This window comes from Neltuma alba, unplaced genomic scaffold (genome assembly GCF_004799145.2).
Source record: "Neltuma alba isolate B1F8T4 unplaced genomic scaffold, ASM479914v2 tig00002863_pilon, whole genome shotgun sequence".
Lineage (NCBI taxonomy): Eukaryota > Viridiplantae > Streptophyta > Magnoliopsida > Fabales > Fabaceae > Neltuma > Neltuma alba.
This window is the reverse complement of record NW_021633048.1, coordinates 774,232-798,433: the sequence shown is the minus strand read 5'-3', so window position 1 is coordinate 798,433 and position 24,202 is coordinate 774,232. Positions and strand designations below refer to the sequence as shown.

Below are 24,202 nucleotides of genomic sequence, written 5' to 3'. Positions count from 1 at the left end.
TTTGCTGGGGAAGCATCAATTTCTGTAAGTTAATTGATTTCTCATTCAAATTCTTCAAATGAAATAATCATATCCCCTAATTGGGGTTACTTTCTTCTTCTTTAAAGCGTACTGGAGGCAGGAGACGACCTCTTACAAGTATGAATGGAGCTGGAAATACCTTATTTTCCTTTGAAATTCCTAAAGATATCGCCAACATGATAGACATGGACAAGGTACCTTTTATATATAACATTGGTTTAGATTATTTAAATTGTGTATTTATGTATCTGTTAAAATTAATTAAAACTAACAGTTACTGATATTATTTTTAGTCTTTGAAATTTAACTTCATTTTAGTTTTGGTCTCTGGAACAAGATCTCAAGAATGATCAAAATTACTGATTTCAAATTTCATAAACTAAAACCTGAAGTCATCAAATATCAGGAACTGAAAATAGTATTAATAACTCCTAAAACTAAAGATTAAAATAACTAGTAGAGTTAAAAGTTTGGAGATAAACCTGATAACTTTTGCAGCTACCCCATTTGGAGCTAGCCACCAACCTATCGGAGCGTACATTATCCTTCAAGGACAGACTTGAAGGCTGGAACATTGAGCGCAGACAACGTGAAACTGGAAGATGTGACGTGGTAATTTCTTAACATTCATTTGATTAAATATATTTTTGAGTTAAGGTGAAGAATTGCCTCTAAAATCTTCACTCCATAGGAGTAAAGGATACTCAGATGTTTTAAAATTATAACAATTTTATTCTCTACAAATTAAAAAAACTAACTTTAACCATTAGTAGTTTCAATAGTAGAGGACAAAATTGTTAAACCTTTAAATTTTCAAAGCAAATTTGCGGCTCCAAAAACTCTTTTAGATGCTCAATGCTCTTAGGTAAAAAATTTTAGGAAAAATTTGCACCTTAACCCTAAATTATTTTGTCCATTCTTTCTCATAGCCCTTCAAGATAACTTGTAAACAAGTCTCTAGACCTAGTTGAGAGACATCTTGTGAAGAGAACGCCATGTCTTTTTGTCTGTATAGACTGAATGTTGAACTTTGGATGCAGTATTATCGTCATAAAAGATCAAAGCGAGTATTAAGATCAATTTATGAGATCGTAACATTCTTAATGTATGAGAGCTGCCCAACAAGTCGAAAGAGAAAATCATGTTCGAAGAAGATGGAAGAAGAACAAAATGGAGAAGACGAAGAAAAGATATGGGGAAATGATAATGACGATAGTGTTGAGCTTTACAAGAAGCTTGAAGATAAGGCAGCCGAGGCATTAATCTCTCTATGTGATGATAATAAGAACAACATTATTGCAAATAACAATGATCAGGACAAACCACCTCGGACGGTTGATGTTGCTTCTTCTTCTTCTTGTTCCTCGTCTACTTCTCCTGTTGCTAATGATGACGATGATGCTATTAGTCTCATTAATCACATCCCAGTTTGCAAGAGCATGGAAGAACTGGAAGAGTTCCTCATAAATAATAGAAAAATTATGCATGCATAAATCATTATTATATATGCATTTATTTAATTTTAACTTCTTCGTGTCACATCTAGATACACAGGCCATCTCATGAACCCTTCCTTAAGAATATTGAAACATTTGTTATGTACGTGTTATATATTTTCATTAATGATGTAGGTCTTGTATAATTGCATATTTTTTACAACTTATGAATAATGTGTTTTCTGAAATTTTTGTTTATATATATATATATATATATTATATTGATATGTTTGGTTTGATGTGAACATGTATATTTTACAACTATATCATTCAACCTATTGGTCAATCAAGAACTATCTTGACCACAAATCAATTAATATTTGAATTCTTTGTTACAAATAGTGATGGTTGATAAAATGATGCCTATCATCTAAAATGTCATAATTAACACGGCATTACAAATAATGTGTTTAAGAGACTAGTCTTATCCAGGCCTAATAATGCATATCCTGAAAAAGTCATAGTTAATTTTAAGGAAAATTACAATTAGGTCCCAAGTTAGGCAAAGCAATAAAATGATATTAGGCTAATCTTACCCCTTTTCCTAGTCACTCTCAAGTCCCTCAACCCTTTTAGTAATAAATCCAACTCAAGAGAGCTATTAGTAATTAATTTACTCACCTGACACTTAATTGTAATTATAAATCACTCATTTAGTTATTTCTCAAATAATCTATGCATTGTTTTTCAAATTCATACAAAATGAAAATAATTTTATTTTTATTTTTTTCTTACAAAAATTAAACTAGAGCATACCCGAGAATACTGTTATACATATGGGCTTCACAAATTATGGATGGGCCGAAACCGGTCCAATTTATGGGTAAGTGGGCTATTATGCAAGGTTCCCATCATATCATTAAGATATTACTTTCTCCCATTTTTATTATAAAAATCTCTCTTAATCCTTAATGTAGTACTACAATATTTTATATTTGAAAAATTATTATTTTCCTTGAATTTCATTTGCTTTAATCCTCCTTAACTAATTAAAGATTCTTTTTTAATTAATTTATAAAGGATAATTTTAAAATTTTGCATGAAATTATTAATAAACTCTTAAAATAAGGATCTCAAAGAATACAAGTTTTTTTGGGGGAGGGGGAATGATAAAAAATGGGGATTTAACACCAAATCAAACTCTCAACATGAAACTGGAATGATACATAGAGTCATAAATTGTTGACTCTGATGCAAACAAACTACAAGGTATCAGAAGACGTGTTCATAGATGTGATACCAGCTTGTATAGATTCCAAGTTACAGAAAAGGAAGAACCAGCGATCCTTTCTGCGAATTTTCTTCCGGTCAAGAGTACAGACGGAAGCCTCGTTTCTGTGATGCTTCTCTTTCAAATGATCCACGTTAGACCATATTTCTTCTTTTATGTCCTCAAATTCCTTCTCAACTTCCTTAAGTTTTGCCTCGAGAGTCTGCTTTTCTTCCTCCTTCTTCTCCATTAACTCATCACAGACAGCCTATTTAAAGTAGGCAACATCAAATTACTAATACTATGAAAAGATCTGGTAATTAAGAGAATATATTGACTGGGATCTTCTGTTCTTACTTGGCCGTCCACATCTTCTGGTGGTGGATCTCTCTTGGCATTAGCCATTATTTCGCCTATCCTCTGATTCAATTTTCTCAGATTATACTTCAGATTCTCTAACCTGCCAATCACCAGTTCACGTTCCAACTACACACAAAAAAAGCATCTAATGAGTCAGATTCCAGGGATCAGTATCAGTATCAGTACTCAGGAACATCTTAATCCTCATTATGGTGACACATTCGATCATCAAAATATATATCATGAAATATCATAGATATGATTGCAGCTTTATAAAGCTTCAAGCATTTGAATGATCATAATAGCTCAAGTTGAAGACAGAAAGAAAATCAAACATATTGCATTGGAGTATTTTAATTTGTATATATATACCACTTTTTCTCTGATCTTTTCAGATAGATGGAGATGTTGTTGATCTTTTTTCTCAAACATCTTTATAGCCTATTTTAAAACGTGCTGGGGCGTGGCACCTTTTGGCAAAATTGTTACGAAACAAAATGGAAGTGAAACGTCCAGATCTTTACGTCTCTTGTAATTCTCAGCTTCGTCATCACTTTGAGACCTTGATGAGTAGTTTTCCTGCAACCAACTGGTTTCTGTTTCGTCCATGGAGATAACTGATCTGTCACGTCCCAAGAATATTGATGTGCTTTAGTTTTCCGGTAAAAGAATTCAAAGAGAGAATGAGAAGAACAAAAATATTGCTTACCTTGATTATCAGTTATGGATCATCCAAAGCTGGAGAAATCTTTTGGATCTTGAACTGTGTTATCAACTCATCATGGTCAGGCAATGTTTAGCATTTTTATATGTATTTCACGCGATGCTAGTTGTACAATAAGTCTAGTCAACGCCTTGGACCTCAAGCCAAGGATGTCGAATAAAAAAGATGGACCAAATATTTTAAGTCCAAAATATAGATAAATTATTAAAATAATTTTTTTATTCATTTGAAATATACTATGCGGCTAGGTTTCATGATGCTTAACAATATTAATATAAACTATTCAAACTTAATTTCTGCACTTTATTGACATATTTAAATACACTACAAGACTGACAAGAAAATCACCAACGATGTTTTAGCTGTATATATGATCTGAAATGAATTTCATATCAAAGGATTAAAAATTATGTAGCATGAATGCTTTAAGTACTTCTTTTCCTTTGACTTTTTCAGGCATCTTCAAATGTTGTCGACCCTTTCCTCAAACAATCTGATTATCACTATGACTCTGTATTTTGGATGTGAATATCTTTTGGCAAAATTTCAGCAAAATAATATGGTAACTTTCTTTTTTTGGAATATATTCCATGCATCAAACTTGTTTTTAATTTTCATTTTGGTCGGGACGTTGTAGCTCAATAACACCAAACACCTTTCTTAAATCTTTCCTAAGCCTGAGGCTGCAAGTTTGAACCCTCTATGTATTGACATAATGGGTCCTATAAGTCATATATGGGGGAAAAAACTTTTTTGGGTTAAATATTCATATAGCTGATTTACCAATTTGCTCAAAGATCGTCGTGGAAAGAAGGTGTACTTCTTATTTTATTATTAATTAACACATCATATACATTATTTCTTAGATTCCACTAGTAATAATAAAAAAGTGTTCCGGATCCATATCCTTTCCAACTGTTCCAAGAAATGAGAACAAATATGAAGTTCATTTTTTATCATTATATATAATCTTGATGCAATAAGTAACTTAATTATTCTCGATTAATTAGCTAAATTATCCTTCAATTGCTTGAACTATCAAAATTCACAGACTCAATATTTTTGGAGAGAATCAGAGGGCCAAATAAAAACGAAAGATAATAATGGTTATAAAGAAAGGACTTGAGCTGACACAGCTGGATTACTTTTTCCTTAATATCATTCTTTCTCCAGTTAAATATTACATGTCACAAATATCAATATCAATATCAATCACCATCAATGAAAAATATACAAAATCAATAACCAAATTACACCTTTCATAAAATTGTAAACAATGCGGTTCTTTTCAAACTATGTGAAGCGTGTGGGACCAACATTTGGTTACATATCACATCTCACTCTAAGAAAAAAGAAAAAGAAAAAGAAATCACAAACAATTGATATTGTGACTTAATATCCAATTTCTGCAGCCGCCTGCCCATGTCGAAGAAGACTTGTCCATATAAATCATGCAACTTTTGACAGATTCTAAGTTACGATATTGGAGGACCCAACATTCCTCGTTATAAATCCTTCTCTGGTCAAGCATGCAGAAATATGCCTCCTTTCTGTGTTGTTTATCTTTCGACTGCTTCGCCCAAGACCTTATCTCTTTTCTTATTGCTCCTGATATTTTCTCAGCTTTCTTAATTTTGGCTTCAAGTGTCTTCTTTTCCTTCCTCATCTCCATTAATTCATCACATACATCCTATTACAAGTAAACGTGACACCAAATGCAATCAGTACTGCTTATATGCAACAGAAATTAACCTAATTTGAAATTGGTACACCATTGTACCTGGTGGAATGGGGATATATATAGAGGTTCTCGAGATATAACCCAAAAAACAAAATCTAGGAACACTTATACCTCAATTGTCTTTCTTATGCTTTTATTTGAGATCTTAGCGTTCAAATCTTTCCCCTTTAATGTTGCACTGTTAGTGGACTTTCTTTGATCTGCTTCTCCCTGCTGTCTGAAGTTCATGTCTCTCAAGAATTTGTTTTCTTCAGATAACTTTTTGGTCTGATGGAGCATCAAGAAATTCAGCTTCTGAATCATCAGAATGGGAACAAACAAGAAAGCTAAAGTCAGATCAAAGGAAGAAGTCCTCGAATGAAATTAAAGGCTGGATCTGATTAACAGAATATTAATTGAGTGAGTTCTCTCTTACATGGATATCAGCACCTTGTTCTGTAGTGCATTCAAATTTAGTAGTTTCCCACCTACGCACTTCACCAGCAGAACACAAATTATGTAGCTCCAGATTCAATTTTGCCAGCCTGCTTGTTTGAATTTGAATTTTTCTTAGGACTTCCCGATGGTCGTACTTCAGATCATCCAATCTTGAAACCTCCTCTTCCCATTCAAACTATATATAGACAGAAAACTCCATGATAGATATATTGAGTTTATTGACATTAATATTAATAACTTCTCAAATGTCTAAATTAATCGCGCTCTTTCTTTGGAGCTCAAACAGAAACAAACTGGAAACGAATAAAGGAAAATCTCACAGCATGAGTCTTTTCACGTACCAATTTTCTTCTGATCTTTTCAGACATGTGAAAATGTCGCTTATCCATTGTCTCAAACAGGTTGACTGCCTCTTTGATTCTGGATTTGGGATCTACATCTTTGGGCCAAAGGTTGACAAAATAAAATGGTAGTAGCACCTGAAGATCTGGTGGGGTTTTCTGCTTCACCCTGGTTTCTGTCTCGTCCATTTAGATCAAAATCTGCATACTCAAATTATATTGAAGTGAATCCATAGGTCTGATCAAAAGCTACATTGAAATGCATCCTTGTTCAAATTATAATTAGAGAAGAACATGTACACTTACCTCAATTGCTAGGATTGCCTCTTTACGGAGTCTACCAAGAAATGAGAAAGTTGATTAATTCTGTTTTTACTGAATGTATGCTGGCTTTTGGTTTATGTAAGCACTCCAATTTATTTTGGTTGTATTTATCAGTCATTTCTCTTGCACCCCACGCCAAGGAAGTCATAAGAAATTTAAAATATTGGCCAAAAAAAAAATTGAAACAAAGGGTCAATTTTTTATTTGGCTTATATAACTTCGATAACTTTTAGTAGTCTAAATTTTGTGAATCCCTTACTAATTATATAGTCACTTGAATTTAGTAAATCTCTTAGGTAATAATTTATAAAATTCGATATTTTGACTCTCGTACATTTATAGTCACGCAACTAGTAATCTATTCAAATTTCTAATTATGATTTATTTCTTCCTGTCCTTGATATAAAAGCTAATTTGATTTTTATTTTGATTCTAAATATAAGACCTCAATCCACTTTGTCTCTCATATTTATCTAATTTTTTAAATAGTCATTGTGGTAATGGTAATTCTAGTTAATACACTTGATTAGTAAGGATATATTAAAAAAGACAATATTTATTTATTACAAATAACTAAATTAATTTTCTTAATCTACTCAAATTAGTTAATTCACACTTGTATTAAGAACCAAAAATAGTATAATCATAATAATTTGACAAAAGTTTCAATATTGCATTGGTTACAATTAATCATAAAGTTTACGGCTATCTCAAGTGATGATAAGTATACGATAAAGAGTGGGTAAAAAAGTCGAAACTTGAAACCCATATTTAATTATTTATTTGGCTTTCCAAATGTTTAAATATGTCAAAGCCAGTCCTTGCATCCCACGCTATAAAGTCAGTATTCTGTAATCTGAATATATATATATATATATATATATATATATATATATGGTAATTGGAAAGCAAAACATAGTGCCTAATATTTTAGTTCCAGCTACGCGAACCTAGTTTCGGTCTCTCTCTTTTCTTTCTCTTTCATTATAGTTTAAAACATCCCAATATTATAGATATGATATCAACCATTTAAATTCATGTATTCTCATTCAAATTACACACACACACACACACACAAAAGAGATAGAGGAAAGAACAAAGAAACCAAATTAGCCGATTACTGGCACATGTGTGGAGATAATCTAAATAATAACACAGTTACATTAATTGGAAAAATCAAGTAGTATATCCTCTCTACATATGTTTCTTATTAACTTTCGTTGTTATATATGTATGTATTTTAAAATTCAAGGTGTGATGACAGAAAAAATTTTAAAATTCAAGGTGTTATTTTGAGAATGCTTCCTCATTCAACTCATATATGACTTGTTACAAGGAACAAAAAACCGAATTGGACACTAAACCGATTAAGGTAGTGGTTCAAGGGTTAGTGGGTCAGACCGGGGTCAACTCGAATCAAACCGGTAATATTAAAATAATATAATTTAATTGAAGATAAAAAAATACAACAACAATAATAATTGCTGCCAACCAAAAAATTAAGAAATATAATAATAATTTAGTTGTAATAACATTAAGAATGTTTTATTAAATAGTATGTATTACACCCAAGCAGCTCTCCTCAATTTTCTTTTTAACGGGCCTTCCCTCCACGATCTTCAAAATTATAGTATTTATTTATATATAATTGATATATATATGGATTAATGGGAGAAATGTCTGTTAAAAAAAATAAAGATGAGATGAATAAAAAATCAAATTAATGCTTCGAAGAACGAAAAAGAAGGAAAAAAGTTGTGTTATAACCTATTAACCTGCAAGTCCTCAGCGAATAGTCTGCCCATACAATATCTTTTTTTAAAAAAAAAAAAACTCTCTGCAGTGTTTTGATTTGACTTAGAACTCCAGAACTTATGCCTTTCTTCCCTTCACTTATTTTTCCCCATTGGTTCTCGTTCATCTTTCTCTCAAGTTTGAATATATTTTTGTTCTCCTCCTCAACTCCTCCTCCTAAGCAGAAACAGGCTGGACATGGCAGCAATGATGCTTGCAAAATCAACACTCCGACATATGCGCTCTATGCTTCCAAGAAAAGTTTGGCAAGTTGCTTTCCTCTTCCCTACCTTTTTCTCCATTCTTCCTCCTTCTCGCCGCTGTCTCTTCCGCCCTCCTCCTCCTCTTTCTTTTTCTCCTCAAACTTCCAATTTCTGGTTTTTATTTTTAAAAAAAGAGTGACCCAGTTAACCCATCTAACCCAACGAGTTGACCGGGTTATTACCGAGTCACTACGGTTCGAACCGGTTCATACCGATTCAAAAATTTTCCGGTTCATAGCATGAATCAGACCGGACAAGTGGCCGGTCCACCGGTTTCCGGTCTGAACCGGCCGGTCCGGTCCCGTTTTTTGAACATTGCTTGTTACAGTTTCACATAATTTTAATAAAATGTGATAAGTATTGTATAATTTAGTTTGAGATTTATACACACACACACACGCTCTTACATGCATACATACTAACTACTTCTCTTATCCTATTGATATGTTACTTTCAACAAGTTTCATGAGAATAAAAAAACTTAAATTTCATTAATTTTATCTTAAAATTTTTACAATTTTTTAATTTTATCCCTGTTTAAATAATTCACTTTTTAGAGCAATAATAATCTACCAAATAATAAATGAGGGGCAAGTTATTGCATTCATTCTAAAAATTTAATGAGATGACTATATATATATTATAAATATAAATAGGACAAAAGGAGTATATGATAAGCTACACTGTTCATGAGTAAACTAAAAACACTGGCTGATTTCAATTTGTATGTAATGTATTGACTCGTATCTAATTATTTGTAAATATCATACACAAATAATATTATTGAAGAATGATCATGATCGGATTTATTATCTAAGTTGCCTTTCAATAGGTATACCGAGCAGAAAAAAGAATTTCAATCACTCCATTTACATTTTTTGCAATGATTGTATCGAAGCGAATAGAATTATTTTCTAAGTTGCCATATTTGAGGGCCCAGACGTTGTCAATATCCGTCGTCCTAAGAAAGAAGAGAGAAGCCTCCTTTCTCTGGTAATTGCCTTTCAAGTGTTCTTGAAATGACCAAATTTCTTCATTTATGACTTCTAAGTCTTTATCAGCCGCTTTGATTTTGGCTTCAACTTCCTTCTTTTTCTTCCTAATCTCCATTGACTCATTACATACCACCTATTAAACGCAAATTAATTAATTAAAAAAATATCAATAACGCTACAAATTGATAATGATTAATTGCTTTTGTTAAATTGGAAGAAATCTTTATGAACAATAATGTAAAATTAGAGGGCACCCTTGTAACAAATAACAAATGTGCTATAATATATATATATATATATATCTCTCTCTCTCTCTCTGTGCGCGTACCTTGATTTGGTTTTTCACTTCTTCCCTTAAGCCTTTTGAGACTTTCCTTGTCACTTCAAATTGTTTGATTTCTTCAAGTAGTTTGTCACACATCTTTCGGTTGTCGTGATGACGGCAATGTGCAGACAACTATAATTATTATTTGATGACCCAGATAAGAAAAGAACAAATAGACGTTACTAAATCATAACTAAGGCAATTAAAAATAATTTAACCTCTTGGTTTTAAAAAAAGACAATTTAGCCAAAAAAGAACAAGTGGATTTTTGTAAGTTACGTACGTTGAATCTAAGTTCTGGTATAGGTAAGGCTGAAGCATTATTCCTTTCCTGTCTCAAGTCCATCTCTCTGAACAATTTCCTTTCTTGGGCCAAATTTTTGGTCTTATGCCGCATCCGGTAATTCAACTTCTGATCCTCAAATATTTAGAGTACAAGATGACGCAAAATCGGAGTTCATTCAATTTTCTTAAACAATGGAATTAATATGTAGCTTTTGTGAATTACTTTGGCTTTCTGTACTTACGCGTTTTTCAAGCTTTTCTTCCGATGAACACTTTGGAAAAGAGAATTCATCTAGTGCCATGTACAGTTGAGTCAATAAGTCCTTCTTCCGAGCAATGCTTCCTTTGAGTCCGTCAAGATCTTTTCGTCTCAGATAATGCAACCTTGAAACCGCATCTTCATGATCTTTCTGCAATTAATTAATTGTCAGAAAGCAGACATGTATATATTATTTATCAGATTAATGATGGCATTATCAATCTTTCACTTTGAGTATATTTAAGTGATATCAAACAATAAAATCTTGAACTTACCAGTCTTTGTCTGATGCTTTCAGATATCTGAAGGAGTCGCTGATCCTTTTCCTCGAACAGCTTGAGTGCATCTTGAACTAAGGACTTGGCATCGACACCATCTTGTGGCAAAATTCTGACAAAACTAAATTTTCTTATCATATTTCATGTTTGAGATGAATAATCAAGCGTACAAGTGTATGAGTTAAAGACAATAATACAGAAAAGTCAACTAAAGGTTGCATTAAAGTTGTTGCTGATGAACTGCTGGTTTATAGAGACAAAAGGGCGTCCTAAGGGCTAAATTAATAAATAACACCTCGCACCTCACGCAAAGTCAACCTTCAAATATCATAAATAAATTAAACAAGGGCCAAAGACTCAAAAATATAGCCACAATAATGACTCATGAAACAAGTGTTGCTGTCAATTATTACCAGTTTTATAATATACAATAGACATAAACAAATAATTTTTAGCAACAAATAATGAATACAATCCATATAATTCAAATTATGATTGTTTTTAGGCCGATGAAATTATGTGTTACATTTAATATAGCCGCCTCGCCCTTGTTAAATATAAAAGGGCCGCATTTTGGTTGTTTGCTTGAATCATAATTTTCTTCATTCTATTTTTGAAGACATGAGGAGGCTTTCTTTTGGGGAAAAAAAAATAAAAAATCAAAAGTTACTCTATTGAACAAATATGGTTAGATTGAATAAAAAGAATAAAATATTTTTTGTGAATAAAACGACAGAAATCAAATCACTTAAATAACGTAAAGAGATTTGAATCTTAATACTCTATATTTTTTCAAAGAAATTTACAAATTTTACATATTTATTACTACCTTTAGTTCTAATTATAAGAGCTAGTTAACTAATTTGAGGAGATTAAAGAAAAAGTTTAAGTTAGTTATTTGTAATAAATATGTATTGTTTTTTCTAAAATATCTTTACTAATTAAATACATTGGTTAGAACTAAAATTGTTAGAAGAATTACTTTTGAAAAAAAAATACATAATACGAGAAACAAAGTGGATTAGGGTCTTATATTTAGAATCAAAATAAAAGTCAAACAAAGTCTTATATTAAGGACCGAATGTAGTATTTCTAATGAGCAAAAAAGAGGAAAGGCTGACGGACAAATAATAGACTGAAATGAAATGAAGAACTCGTTTGTAGCTAATAATATATGAATGTTTCTGCGGTAAATGATTTTTTAAGTCTAAAGAATACCTTAACACCCTAATGGACTAACTCTCTTAGACTTTTAGTTATAAAAGAAAAAAAGAATATGATAAATGAGCCATAAATAGTGTCCTAATTATAAGACCTGGTTTGTAACTAATAAACAAAGTCTTATAAATAGGACTGAGATAATACTATTTAATTATGAATCATAAATCATGAATTTATAGACACATACATTTTTTCTTAGAAAGAAAAAAATATGAAATTAAGACAGTGAATATTAAAAGTGTTTTCACACAAGCTGAAAAAAAACTTGTGTTACATTTTTATTTCATATACCAAAAAATTATTTTAAAATCATAATTTTGTTTTTATCTAAACACTTCTTTTGTGTTAAATTACAATTTCATCTCCGAATGATGTCACTTTATTTTCGAGAACGTAGAAATGGTACCAAAAATATATATATCCACAAAAACAGGGCGCACTATTCAGTAACTGCAAATATATATATATATATATATATATATATATTTATATAAAAACCCCCTCAATCTCGAAATTTGATTGTAGGTTCCGTCACGCGCACAGCTACATTCCATTGTCAAAGCAACGGAATCATTTGCCTGTACGGATGATATTTCTTCACAGAATGAGCCCAACGAGGAGATGGTACCAAAAAATATATATACATATCCAAAAAAAAAACAAGGAGCACTATTCAGTCACTACAAATATATATATATATATATATATGGGTTAATACAAATTTTAGTCCCTTAAATTTGAGCCCAATTCGGTATTGGTTTCTGAAATTTAAAACATGTGGTATTGGTCTCTCAAATTATGTTTGTTTAAGTTTGTTGGTTCCTGGCTTCTTGGCACCGTTAAATCCTGTTGACATGGTATTAACACCATTAAGCGATGAGTTGGACCATATGACCTGGTAATGAACTGCTGAGTTGGCATGTAGGTGTCACTTTAACTAGACATGGACCCAAAAAAAAAAAAAGGGGGAATCAGATGCAAAACGCAGGGGACGACAATAGAAGAAAAAACAAAGGGGAAAGGGTTTAGATAGAATCTGCATGAGTGGAGAAAGGAAAGGGTTTTCTGGTTCTGATTGTTGAGCTTTGACAAATCCCTAACCCAATCGTCAATCCTCTCACAGTTCCTGTTCTGTCGGTGCAAGTTATAGGTGATGCGGCACGGGACGAAGCCAGTGGCATCGAAGTATTAACTGGAAGCTGCGTCAGCACCAATAATCGCGACACTAGAATGAAGATAGTATCAAATTCTCAGAAATTTTTACGGTTAGCATCAATTATTGACTGTGGTTTCGATCCAAACATGGTGGCGATCGATGATACGTTATCATTCAGTTGAACCACGTAGGAAATCAGGATGTTCTCTCCGTTTCGCAACTGCATCGCGTTAGGGCACTTGCAAAACACAGGGAACACGGTGCTAACACCTATCGTCAAATTTGTCGGGATGAGGGTAGGGTTCACGACTTCTACGGATGGGTAGGTTGTGAGGTTCTTGTAGCTAAACGTGGAGACTTGGTAGAACATGTCTCCTTTCTTGATGGTGTAGAAGAGATTAGCATAGGAGATGGCACCGAAGGTTGAGTTGATGAAGTTGCAGGAGCAAGATAGAGGAACGAAGAGGGGTTGGTTTGGGGCTAAAGTTGAAGTAGGAGAAGAAATGTTGCTTGGTCCTGCAATCATGGGACGACTAACGGAGAAGAGGTCACAATGAAGGCGAGGTCGAGGAAATTAGGAGCTGAAGCTCGGTAAAAGGCGTAGGTCCAATAAGGGTAGCCGGAGCCGGTCTGGTTAGCGTAGCACTGGTAACCAGTGGTGTTGGGTTGTATCTGGTCCTGAGCCTATGAAGGATAAAAAAGATGAAGGAAGAAGAAAAGAGAAAGATGGTGGGGTACGGAGTTTCGTATTCTCATCATATTCTGTTTGGATCTTCTTGGTTTTTGGTCCATGTCCAGTTAGTGTGACACCTACATGCGAGCGGTTCATTACCAAGTCATATGGTCCAACTTATCGCTTAACGGTGTTAATGTCATGTTAACAGGATTTAACAGTGCCAAAAAGCCACGAACCAACGGATTTAAACGGACATAATTTGATGGACAAATATCATACGTTTTAAATTTCAGAACCAATACCAAATTAGGCTCAAATTTGAGAGACTAAAATTTGCATTAACCCTACCTCAATTTCGAAATTTGATTATAGGTTCCGTCACGCGCACAGTTACATTCCATTGTCAAAGCAATGGAATCATTTGACTGTACGGATGACATTTCTTCGAAGAATGAGCCCAATGAGGAATCTCAGTCATATATGCTCCCTCTCCTTAATATAAAAACTAATTTGATCTCCAATATAGTTTTAAATATAAAATTTTAATTTACTTTGTTTCTTATATTTATCATTTTTTAAAAATAATCCTTGTACTCCTATGATTCTTAATATAAGATTTATTTGACTAATTTGATTAGATTAAGAAAATTAGATAAGTTAGTTAATTATAAAAAATGTAACATGTTTTTTTTTCTAAAATACTATAATCATCTTTCTTAGTATCCTTCCTCCCTCTTTTACTTGATTATGGTTAAGAAAGTATTCATAGGAATAATTTAGAAAAAATTGATAAATATGATAAATAGGTCTTATATTTACAACCAAAATCAACTCAACAATCAGGTCTCATATTAAAGATCGGAGGAGTAAGAGTTTTGCATGTTAAATGTTTCATTAAATAGTAGTCATAGCTATTACACATGATTAGCAAAGGTATTTTAAGAAAGATAAGACATTTTTTATAAAATAATTAACTTAATAATTTTTTTTAATCTACTCAAATTAATCAACTAACTCTTATATTAAGAACATAATACAGTATATATATATATTGCATATGCCGAACAAAGTTGCTTTGAAATCCAAGGCTGTTTCATGTTTGTACATTGAACATAACATAACCCCTATTGATTGTTAAATGCGGAATACCTTGTTTACTCAATGAAACAGCCTGTCGTGCATATATCTAATAAATAAGCTTTCCAAATGATTAACTTGTTAAAGCCAATTAGCCCTCTTGGAGCCCACGCCGCCATATATAAAAGTCAACTCTCTCAAGTTTTAGACACACACACACACACACACACACACACACACACACACACATATATGTACGTATATAGCAGTGAGAGGTTTAAAAGATAGAGATGGATCAAACAGAGAGAGCAATTATCATCGTATTTGTAACATCATTTGTTTGCGTCTTCAGTTGCTTCTGTGCCTGTTTTATATGGTCAATAAAGCACGCAAGGAGACAAGTTGGTCGGCCGGCGTCTAGTGGTGGTGCTGGTGTAATTTCTCACAGTGGGAGGACATATGTTTGGTCTATCTCTACGACGGACGCTGGGGTTTCGGAAAGCTCCGGTGGACTTGCAGTTGCAGCGGCTATGTCGAGCTCAGGTGGTGGAAGTTCCACATGCGATGGCGGTGGAAGTGGTGGTGGTTTTAGTGCGTGTTAAAATTAAGAAGCTAAGGGATTGGCCAAATGCAATTGAAAATGCATTTATGAGAGCTATAATATCTGTTTGAGGCTTGACTCGGCTTGATCTGAATTATTCAGATTAAGTTTGATCAATTTGAATCTGGACACACTGGGTGGAAAAAAGATGAATTGGTTTATCAAATGTCAAAGCTTTTTTTTTTTTTGGCCAAAATCAAATGTCAAAGCTTGGTGGCTATGAATTTCTTCTATATTATATTTGTTTCAGGTGCTATAAGTAGTTCTAAACAGTAAATACTCCTTCATTCTTTAATATAAGATCAAATTGTTCAATAAATTTTAATCCTAAATATAAGACCTATTACTTATATTTATCAATTTTTTGTAAATTATCTCTGTTGATACTTCCTCAACCATAACCAAATAGCTAGGAGAGGGAGGTAGGGTATTAAAAAAGATAATTATGATGCTTTAGAATAAACATATAAAAAACATTTTATATTTTTGATAATTAATTAACTTAACTAATCTTATTAATATAATCAAATTAGTTAAATATATCTGACCTTTTAAGTATGGAGGAGTATTATATTGTTTTGTAATTTCTGGTTCATCTTCCGGTGGTATCTCTGCGGCTGTCAATGTGATCGATTTGACTAATTGTCAAACATTTTTAATATCATTCTTCGTGCATTTCAATTTTGTGTATAACAGAATGTAAATTTAAATGCGTATAGTATTTAATATATGAGCTAAATAAGATGTTTATTTTAATTCTAAATATGATATCTTAATCTATTTTATCTCTCAAATTTATCATTTTCTCTCCAAAATATCCCTATTAATTGCCCATATTAATAAGTTCCATGAAAAAGTAGTTCCAATATACATGATTAATAAAGATACCTTAAAAAACTAACACCTATTTATAATAACTTACTTAACATTCTTAATATTTTAAAATTTTTTAAAGTAAGCGTGTATGTAATAAGTCAATCCTTGCACCCCACGCCATAAAGTCAGTATCCTGGAATCTGAAGTTATATATATATATATATATATATATATATATATATGTATGTATACGGTGATTGGAAAACAAAAACATAGTGCCTGATATTTTAGTTCCAACTACACAAACCTAATTTCTGGCTTTCTCTTTATACTTCCTCTTCCATTTTAGTTTTTCTCAAAATATATTACTTTTGATTTAATATTTTTATTTTCTATACTAAATTAGAACCATTTAACTAAATTTAAATAGTTCAAATTTTATATGTGTGTGTGTGTAATAGAGAAAAGAACAAAGAAACCAAATTAGCTTACTACTTCCGTGTGTGTGGAGATAATTTATGTATCCGCACTATGTTTCTTATTAACTCTCGTTGTTAAGTATGTATTTTAAAAAGTTAATATAATTTTTGATCTCTTAAATTTGTTTTCATTTTGGTTTTAATTCCTTAAATTTAAATCATAAATTTTGGTTACTCAAATTTTTTTTTCATTTAAAATATTGGTCGTAATAAAAACCTAGACCAGTTAGTCTATTGGGAGAACAAAACTTATAATTTTAAACTCAAGGGATCAAAATCAAAATGAGAACAAATTTAAAGACCAAAGATTGTATTAACCTTATTTTAAAATTAAATGTGTTGTTTAATTTTGAGATCATGCTTCTTCTTTCCTTTAACTTATATATGAATTAGTTGCAGTTTCACATAATCTTCTTGGTGAGATGCCTTATTAAAAATGATATAATGTATGTCTTTAATAAAATATGATAAGCTTGTTGTATAATTTAATTTGAGATTCATAGATCCACACATACTCTTACGTGCATGTATACTAATTGTTACCTCCTATATTAATATAAGAATTAGGCAACCAATTTATAAATATTAAATAAATTAGTTAAGTTAGTTATTTATAATGAATGAATGTTGTCTTCCCTATAATATTCTTATTAATTATATGCATTTGAGTTATCCCTTGATAAAAACTCCTTATCATGTTTAATCATCATAAGAATCATTTAATGGAAAAATGGATGTACAAATATTAGAAATAAAGTGAATTAGAGTATTATAATTAAAACCAAATTAAATCTTGAACTAGCTCTTATATTAAGGTTAATATAGGTCATTTGAATTTGTAATGCATGGGACTCACAGCTAATTATTTGTAAATATCATTTACAAATTCTATTATTGAAGAATCATCATAGAAGGATTTATTTTATTTCAATAGGGAAACAAAACAGAAAAGAATTTTAATAACTCCATTATTTACATTTTCTGCAGAGGTTGTATTGAAGTGAATAGAATTGTTGTTTAATTTGCCACATTTGAGAACCCAACCGTTATCAGTATCCGTCGTCCTAAGAAAGAAGAGAGAAGCCTCCTTTCTCTGGTAATCGCCTTTCAAGTGTTCTTGAAATGACCAAATTTCTTCATTTATGGCTTCTAAATCTTTATCAGCCACTTTGATTTTGGCCTCAACTCCCTTCTTTTTCTTCCTCATCTCCATTAACTCATCACATACCGCCTATTAAACGCAAATTAACAACATATCAATAACACTACACATTAATGATCATCACAACTCTTAGAGGAAATTAAATATGCCACAACAATTAATTAATTGCTTCTGTTAAATTGGAATCAAAGAAATCTTCGTGAAGACTAATAATGTAAAACTAGAGGGGGTACCCTTATGACTAATAACAAATGTGCTCTAAATAAAATTTATATAACCTTGATCTGGTTTTTCACTGCTTCCCTTAAGCCTTTTGGGACTTTCCTTGTCACTTCAAATTGTTTGATTTTTTCAAGTAGCATGTCTCGCTTCATCCGGTTGTCGTGATGATGACAATATGCAGATACCTACAATCATTTGATAACCCACATAATTAGGAAAAAGGCAAAGACGTTACAAAATCAAAATTAAGGTAATAATAAAATTCAATGGATTAAAAACAATTTAACCAAAACAACAAGTGGGTTTTTGTAAGTTTCGTACATTGAATCTAAGCTCTGCTATGGATAAGGCTGAAGCATTATTCCTTTCCCGGCTCAAGTTCATCTCTCTGAACAATTTCCTTTCTTGGGCCAAATTATTGTTGGTCTTATGCTGCATCCGGAAATTCAACTTCTGCTCCACCAATATTTAGATTATAAAACGACACAAAATCAGAGTTCATTCAGTTTTCTTAGACAAGAGAATTAACATAGTTTTTTTGAATTACATTAGCTTTTTGGTACTTACGTGTTTTTCAAGTTTTTCTTCCGATCAGCATTTTGGAAAAGAGACTTCGTCCAGTGCCATATACAATTGAGTCAATAAGTCCTTTTTCGAAGCAATTCTTCCTTTGAGTCCGTCAAGATCTTTTCTTCTCAGATAATACAACCTTGATACAGCATCTTCACGATCATTCTGCAATTAATTATGATATCAATGACGCCATTGTTAATCTTTCATTAGTTTGAATTATACTCAAGATATATCAAATTAAACAAGAAAATCGTCACTGATGTTCCTTGCACTTACCAGTCTTTGTCTGATGCTTTCAGATATGTGAAGAAGTTGCTGATCCTTTTCTTCAAACAGTTTGATTGCATCTTGAACTAAGGACTGGGCATCCACACCGTCTTGTGGCCAAATTCTTACAAAACAAAAGCCTCTTATCATATTCCAGGTTTGGGATCAATAATCGTAAGGGTTAAAGAGAATTATATGGAAAAATAACTGGGAGGTTGCATTAATGTTGTTGCTGAACTGCTGGTTTATAGAAACAAAAAGGGATCGTCCTAAGGGCTAAATTAATAAAGAACACCTTGCTCCCCACGCAAAAGTCTACTTTCAAATATCATAAAACAAGGACCAAAGGGACTTGTTTATATTTTTCCCCCCGAAAAATATACGGCCCTCTTTGCATCGCATGAGCTCAAAAATAGCCACATATAATTATGACCCTTGAATATTGCTGCTTGTTACCAGTTTATCTATACATATATAGACATAGATAAATAATTTTTCAATAATAAATAGTGAATAGAATATATAATTTAAAACTAAGTGCTTTTGGCCGGTGATACTATGTATTATGTTTAATATAGCCGTCTCGCCCTTGTTAAATATAAGAATATATTGACATTTTCGTTGTTTTGCTTGAATCATAATTTTCTTCGTTGTATTTTTTGAATAACCCTTAATAAGTGTAAGGAAAGTTTAGGAAAAGAATTATAAATTTGAGAAAAAAGATAGATTGGGATCTTATTTTTTTACCAAAGAAAACTCATGTACTAGCTATTATATTCAAAGCCAGAGGTAGCATGTAGATTAATAGATTCCAATCCCACTGCTGAAAATGAAGGCCTTGTTAGTAGCTAATATGTCAAGATTCCTATTAATAATTTTTACCTTGAGGCAATGTCTCAACACCCTAATTAGTTTCAGGATTACCTCACCTAAACTATTAGTTATAAAAACATGATAAATCAGCTATAAGTATTATTTAATTATGAATTATAAACCATGGAATTTGCTTCAAATTTAGATTTTACGCTTGCAATTTTTTCATAGAAAGAAAACATGATGAAATTAAGATAATGAATATTAGATTTTGTGTTAAACTACAATTTCATCTCCGAATGATGTCACTTTTGTTTTCAGGAACTTTTTGAAATGATACAAATATATATATATCTATCTATCTATATGAATATAAATTATCATAATAGGTTCCACTATTCAGTAACTATACATAAATATTACAATAATATTTGGTTTAAGAAAACTATATTTTAATGGATGGCAAAAAAGATACTTGAATGAAATGAAGGTGGGAATATGAGAAGTGGATGGATAAAGAGTGAAAGGCTGCAACACTAATTGGAGCTAATTCCCACGTGGCTAATGCTCTATCCTGACTAATAACCTAGGCACACCGATAGCCAAAATGAGTAGTACATGACCGAAAGGCAGATGAGTTGTCTGAGACTGGCTAGTTTTCTTGTAACCCTTGACTTGTGAGTAAGCCAAACCTCTTGTCTAGAATTTTTTTCACCCAAAAAAAAAACACTTCTCAATTTGGAAATTTGATCGTAGGTTGCGTCACCCATTGCCAAAGCTATTGAATCATTTGACTGTTACGGATTATAGCCCATCGAGGCATCTCATTCTTTTTCTTTTTCTTTTTTTTGGTACAGGAGAAATCTCATTCATACATACCAAACAAATTTGCTTTGCAATCCATGGCTCTTTCATGTTTATTTAATGTTTAAATGTGCAAAACTCTCGTTTTCACTCAATGAAACAACCTGTCGTTCATATATCTAATATATGATAGGCTTTCCGTAATGATTAAGACGTTAAAGTCAATTAACCCTCCTGGAGCCCCCGCCATATAGAAAAGTCAACTTCTCTAGTTTAACTAATTTTCTTTTTAATATTATCAAAATAATTACTACCTCCGATCCTAATTATACCTAATTATAAGACCTCGTTTGTAATACTTCCGGTTCTAATTATAAGACCTCGTTTATATTAAGACCGGAAGTACTACAGACGAGGTCTTATAATTAGATATAATTACTACAAACGAGGTCTTATAATTAGGACCGGAGATAGTAATATAATCTTACAAAAAGGTAGAAGGAACTGTTTGACAAAAGAGGATCGAAATCCTATTTGAAAATTATCCTTAATGCCCCCACATACAAAGACCACATGCACTATTCAAATGAGGTTATCAGTTCTCTCGCCCAATACAAGAAACGTGTCTTTCCATTTATAACATCCCCATTGATATTACTCGAGTCAATGGAACCATGTCCCAAGTTGCCATATCTGAGGAACCACCTAAATTCAAGAATTCTGTGATGCTCAAGAATCACAAGAGAAGCCTCTTTATCTCTGTAATGCTTGTCTTTATAATTCATCAACTGCTCCTGAATTGACCATATTTCTTCATTTATACTCTCTAATTCTTTCTCAAAGGATTCAATTTTCATCTCAAGTTCTCTCTTCTTCTTTACCATATCCGTTAGATCATCGCATATGACCTATAAAAAACAAATTAAAGATAGCATCAGTCACCGGAGAGATCATCTTAATCAAATTGGTGTTGTGTGTGTCCAATAAATTTTTTTCCCTCCAAATGAAGAAATAAACGTGCATAAAACTATAACCTACCTTGCTAGGTTTCTCATTGTTTTCATTGACCCTTCTGATATCTTCCTTGTCGCTTGAAATTGTTTGATTTCTTCAACTAGTTTTTCATATTTCTTCTTCTTGTAGTGCTTGTGGCAGCATTCATATGTTCTCGGAATGGTCCATAACTACAGTTATTTAATTTCATGAAAAAACGGATGACAAAAACAAAAGGGCATTAATTATTAGAAGAAGACCGAATAATGAATTCAATAAATTTTTAGGTTAAATAAAAAAATTACAGTGTCACTAAGCTCTACCATAAGTGGAACTGAAGCATTGTTCCTCTTCGGGCTCACATTCATCTCTCTGCACAGGTGCTTCTCCTGGGCCAAATTTTTGGTCTTATGCTGAATCTGGAAGTTCAACTTCTGCAACATAACCATCAAGACGGGACATCATAAACTAGATGGGAAAATCGGACTGGTGATTGAATCGGATTATAAAACAGCCTATATAGTTTAGTTTCATAACATGATCAAGCTAAGAGAGAATATAATCTGTATCAGTTTGGATTTTTTTTCTTACATGTTTCTCAAGCTTTTCTTCTGATGCACGAGACAGTGGAAAAGAAAAATAATCGAGTGCCGTATTCAAGCGAGTCAGTGAGTCCTTTTTCCCTTGAATACTTCGACTGAGTTCGTAAAGGTCGGATTTTTTCAGAATTCTCAACCTATAAAGCACATCTTCACGACGAAACTGCAATTGGCAGAAAGCAAACATACAGAACAGTAAGATCATTTGACACCATTGTTCTTTCAATCTTTCCATTAATAAATATTAGTGTTATCAAACCCAAAAAAGAAATGTCATTCTTTTCACTTACTACTTTGTCTCTGATCTTTTCCGATATCTGAAGAAGTCTCTGATCCATTTCCTCAAACAGTTTGACTGCATCTTCAAGTTTGGACTTGGGATCTGCGTCTCTGGGCCAAATTTTCACCAAACAAAAGGGGAGAGCTTTATTCTGTACATGTTTTGCATCAACAACATCAACACATAATTTCTGATTTGGATAACCCACAATATTATTGGGTTTTGTTTTTTCAGCTTCACTTTATGGTGATGAGGTATTCTGCACCAAACCGGTTTCTTCATCTCTTTTTGCCATAAATGATCATATGCTCGGCACCAGCTTGGAGCAGCCTGGCTTTGATGATATGTGGAGTCTGTGTAGTAAATAAATGTGAGAGATCAACATATAAGTTTTGACGTGCTGGGATTAAAGAGAATAGAGAAATTAAGGTCAATGGAAGGCAGCATAGATATAAATATCGCCGAAATGTCGTTTATCAACGAAAGGGCTGAAACCAAATCAACCCCTTGCACCCCACTCCAAGTAAAGTCAACTTATGCTAATGTAAAAATCGAAGGCCAAATATGTGTGTGTGTGTGTGTGTGGATTTAAAAAAATATTCTTGACATACAATATTTTCGTATGATAACAAAATAGGCCTCTAATAACTATTGCATATAGTGATGAAATCACTCCTTGGGACGATTTTTTGTTTACTACTGCATATTTATCTTCTTATTAAAAGCAATCTTATTTGAGATATTATCTGATATTAAATTTAGACACATCTCTTAATGAAAATTCGAAACTTAATTCACCATATTATATAAGACTAACTCTTTCTATTAGAGTTAACCTTGTTAGTTTGTCTAGGATGAATTGCTCTTTGTTACTTGTGAGCAATATAACCCAAACCTAAAACCTTTTATGGGCCATCACCTTGATGAATCCAGTCGATAGATGATCAAATGAAATGAGATATATATGTCTCCCAAAGTTATATGTTCGTGAATATCATTCCCAGCTTTTTTTTGTTGTTGTTGATATTTTAATTATGTAATGATGAGTTAATAATGAGGAATGAAGTATGAGATTCCTATTCTATTTCAATTCTCTCCACTACTAAAGGAAAAGACAGATACCGTTATATTTCTCTCCTTGTAGTACTTGATGTTGTTATGAGCTGCGTGTTGATGAAAAGATGAACTGCATAGAAGTGTAAAGGAATAAATCCCTTTAAACCGGATTGTTCCGAATCTTTTTAATTAACAAGTGAAAAATCAATAATGTGAAACGTGGAAAAGAGTAAAAGCACAAAAAATTAAGTAATTTAAATTTTAACCTATACATCTTCATGGCTTATTTTCTTCATGCCACACTAGAACGCATAAAGCAGGGTTGAAGGCTATGTGTTTGATCAACAAGTTATTAGTTGAGATGATAATAAGCAGATAATACATGTTTAAATTCTGAAAAACATACTTGTTATGAGAGCTTTAACCTTATTATTCCCGACTCAACAAAGATTAGTTGTTTCAAATCCAAAGTAACTTCAGAATATTCTAAGTTACACACACAAAAAGGCTACGTGTTTGATTTCGGCAAAAAGTCAAGTATCCAAACTTGTGC

General features: G+C 32.3%; 2 protein-coding genes and 1 long non-coding RNA gene across 3 annotated transcripts; all 3 read right to left on the bottom strand.

Annotated features, from left to right (window-relative positions):
- Positions 1 to 2,640: 2,640 nt before the first annotated feature.
- LOC114739521 (uncharacterized) lies at positions 2,641 to 3,855 on the bottom strand. Its single transcript, XM_028927588.1, has 4 exons — positions 3,797 to 3,855; positions 3,460 to 3,709; positions 3,085 to 3,213; positions 2,641 to 2,995 (listed from the first exon to the last, which is right to left on the bottom strand). Exons 2-4 carry the CDS (start codon positions 3,517 to 3,519, stop codon positions 2,720 to 2,722), a joined length of 465 nt encoding a protein of 154 aa, XP_028783421.1. The 5' UTR covers positions 3,520 to 3,709; positions 3,797 to 3,855; the 3' UTR covers positions 2,641 to 2,719.
- A 1,097-nt stretch (positions 3,856 to 4,952) lies between these two features.
- Positions 4,953 to 5,758, bottom strand: LOC114739522 (uncharacterized). The gene is made up of 2 exons (XR_003739612.1): positions 5,664 to 5,758; positions 4,953 to 5,501 (listed from the first exon to the last, which is right to left on the bottom strand). It is a non-coding gene; the product is annotated as an uncharacterized LOC114739522 (long non-coding RNA).
- Positions 5,759 to 13,753: 7,995 nt separating this feature from the next.
- Positions 13,754 to 22,910, bottom strand: LOC114739602 (uncharacterized). Its single transcript, XM_028927681.1, has 6 exons — positions 22,604 to 22,910; positions 22,306 to 22,476; positions 18,586 to 18,717; positions 18,321 to 18,449; positions 17,857 to 18,111; positions 13,754 to 13,915 (listed from the first exon to the last, which is right to left on the bottom strand). The coding sequence occupies exons 1-6, from the start codon at positions 22,649 to 22,651 to the stop codon at positions 13,754 to 13,756; spliced, it is 897 nt and encodes a 298-aa protein (XP_028783514.1). The 5' UTR covers positions 22,652 to 22,910.
- Between the last annotated feature and the right edge of the window lie 1,292 nt (positions 22,911 to 24,202).

Bases quoted from the DNA above. Each gene is read 5' to 3' on its own strand.
- LOC114739521 (XM_028927588.1), bottom strand. From the start codon at position 3,519: ATGTTTGAGAAAAAAGATCAACAACATCTCCATCTATCTGAAAAGATC. The intron at 3,214-3,459 runs GTATATATATAC...TTTTGTGTGTAG, and splicing joins AAAAGATCAGAGAAAAAGTG to TTGGAACGTGAACTGGTGAT. The intron at 2,996-3,084 runs GTAAGAACAGAA...TACTTTAAATAG, and splicing joins CAGAAGATGTGGACGGCCAA to GCTGTCTGTGATGAGTTAAT.
- LOC114739602 (XM_028927681.1), bottom strand. From the start codon at position 22,651: ATGGATCAGAGACTTCTTCAGATATCGGAAAAGATCAGAGACAAAGTA. The intron at 18,450-18,585 runs GTACGAAACTTA...AAATGATTGTAG, and splicing joins TAGCAGAGCTTAGATTCAAT to GTATCTGCATATTGTCATCA. The intron at 18,112-18,320 runs GTTATATAAATT...TGCGTTTAATAG, and splicing joins CAGTGAAAAACCAGATCAAG to GCGGTATGTGATGAGTTAAT.